This window comes from Rhagoletis pomonella, unplaced genomic scaffold (assembly GCF_013731165.1).
Source record: "Rhagoletis pomonella isolate Grant_MI unplaced genomic scaffold, Rhpom_1.0 Rhpom_scaffold_00015, whole genome shotgun sequence".
NCBI lineage: Eukaryota > Metazoa > Arthropoda > Insecta > Diptera > Tephritidae > Rhagoletis > Rhagoletis pomonella.
In genome coordinates this window covers 6,225,288-6,226,960 of record NW_023458569.1, presented here as the reverse complement: position 1 = coordinate 6,226,960, position 1,673 = coordinate 6,225,288, and the positions used below count along the sequence as shown (strand labels likewise).

The 1,673-nt window shown below is 36.5% G+C and overlaps 1 protein-coding gene across 1 annotated transcript in view; it reads left to right on the top strand.

Annotated features, from left to right (window-relative positions):
- Positions 1 to 874: 874 nt before the first annotated feature.
- The window catches only part of LOC118749358, a 14,760-nt gene continuing 13,961 nt past the window's right edge, over positions 875 to 1,673 (top strand). Inside the window, exons 1-2 of the mRNA XM_036484152.1 lie at positions 875 to 1,389; positions 1,507 to 1,669. Of these exons, the coding sequence (XP_036340045.1) occupies positions 1,270 to 1,389; positions 1,507 to 1,669 (283 nt within the window). The 5' untranslated portion in view covers positions 875 to 1,269. The remainder of the gene's footprint in view (positions 1,390 to 1,506; positions 1,670 to 1,673) is intronic.

The window sequence follows — 1,673 nt, the reverse complement described above, 5'->3', positions numbered from 1 at the left end:
CCTCGTATCAGGGGAATTTTCGATGACAACACTGGTAAAAACGGCCAGCTGTTGTCTTTTGTACAAGTAAGCAAACAAAGAAGCGAGTTTGCCAAAAAAAATTTATTTTTATTATTTATTCTATTTATTTTTAATTTTTATTTTTATTTATATATTTAATTTTACTTTATTTTATTTCCCCTTGCTTCATTTTATATCACATTTTTTATTTCACTATTAGTTAATTTAAATTTTTTGAGTTGAATTTTAATAAAAAGTCAACGACAACTAACTGAAAGCAACGTTAAAAAAAATATAGATTTTATAAAAAAAAATAATAAAAACGCAATAAATGGAAATTCTACTGGCCGTAGGAATCGAACCCGCGATCTTGCGGCTCATTTATACGCATTACTGCCGTCTGTAAGGGCAAAATTATTATGCGCATTTATGTGCTAGTTTATCTGCATAAGCATGCCGGTCTCTCTTGGGTTTTAGTGATGAGCGTTATGGCGATTGCAATATTTTTTTCACCTGCGGGTGAAACATCCCTCTTCGCTAATTATTTTGAACGAATCTAGTCATCTCATTTTATGTGACTTATGCTCAGAGGTGGACACTACCGCAAACAAGCGTTACCTAAAGGCGAGAATGTGTTAAGGCTGATTCACATACAACTTTCTTCGCTTTGCTTGATAGTTCTTTGCTTTGACATATAAGATCGATGTAGGCATATGCATGAGTATCACATAAAAAACGTTTGAAGCAAAGCAAAGCAAAACGAAGCAAAATCTTGGGCAACTCTCAACTTTTGCCGGCTTTGGCAATCAGCTGTCTACGTATCTTTTCTCGTGCGGAGGAAAAGGAGAACGCAAAAGCCGTCAAAGCGTTTATTGTAGCATACCTTCTGCGTTTCACGCTTTGTTGTCAAAGTTTGAACTGTCAAGCAAAGCGAGGAAAGTTGTATGGGAATGGCCCTTTACAGCCTAATTCTGTGCACTTGACAATTTAACAGAAAGTTGACAAATAATTAAGATTTTTATCAAGTTTAAAACTTTTCGGCATTCTGTGCATAACTTGATAAAACTGAAAAGCTTTTACACCCTGTGCTTTTCCCCACACTATGGTGAAAATCGTAATGTAAACAGAAACAGAACAGAAAACGTAAGAATTTCGGTTTTACATTACTTTTATATAAGCTATTTAAATATTTACAGAAAAACAAAACACTATCGTGTTACGCAGGAGCAGTTGCAGCGTTTTGTCTCATTTGTCCGAGCTAATCCTGATATGGGGAAAGGAAAGAATAACCCGAAGTCGCCACAGAAAATGCAGTGCTTATGGAATCAGTTGGCGGACGAGCTGAATGCATTGAGGGGACCAACACGCACCGCAGTAAAGTGGAAAGAGGTAATTTATTTTATCTCAGTTATTATATGCTTATACATGTATGTATATGAATGTATGTACATACATACATAAATATATATGAATGGATATCGTTGTTTAATGTTGCCATAATTTTAGACCCTCGGAGTTTGGAAGAGCCAATTGCGTACGCGAGCACGCAGATTAAAGATGAGTCAAAGAATTACTGGTGGTGGTCCAGGTTGCAAACCGCTGAGCGAATTTGAAGAGCGTGCTTTAGCCACTTTTGGTTCGGCTGCAGTTGGTGGCGTAGGTGTTGAAAGTTT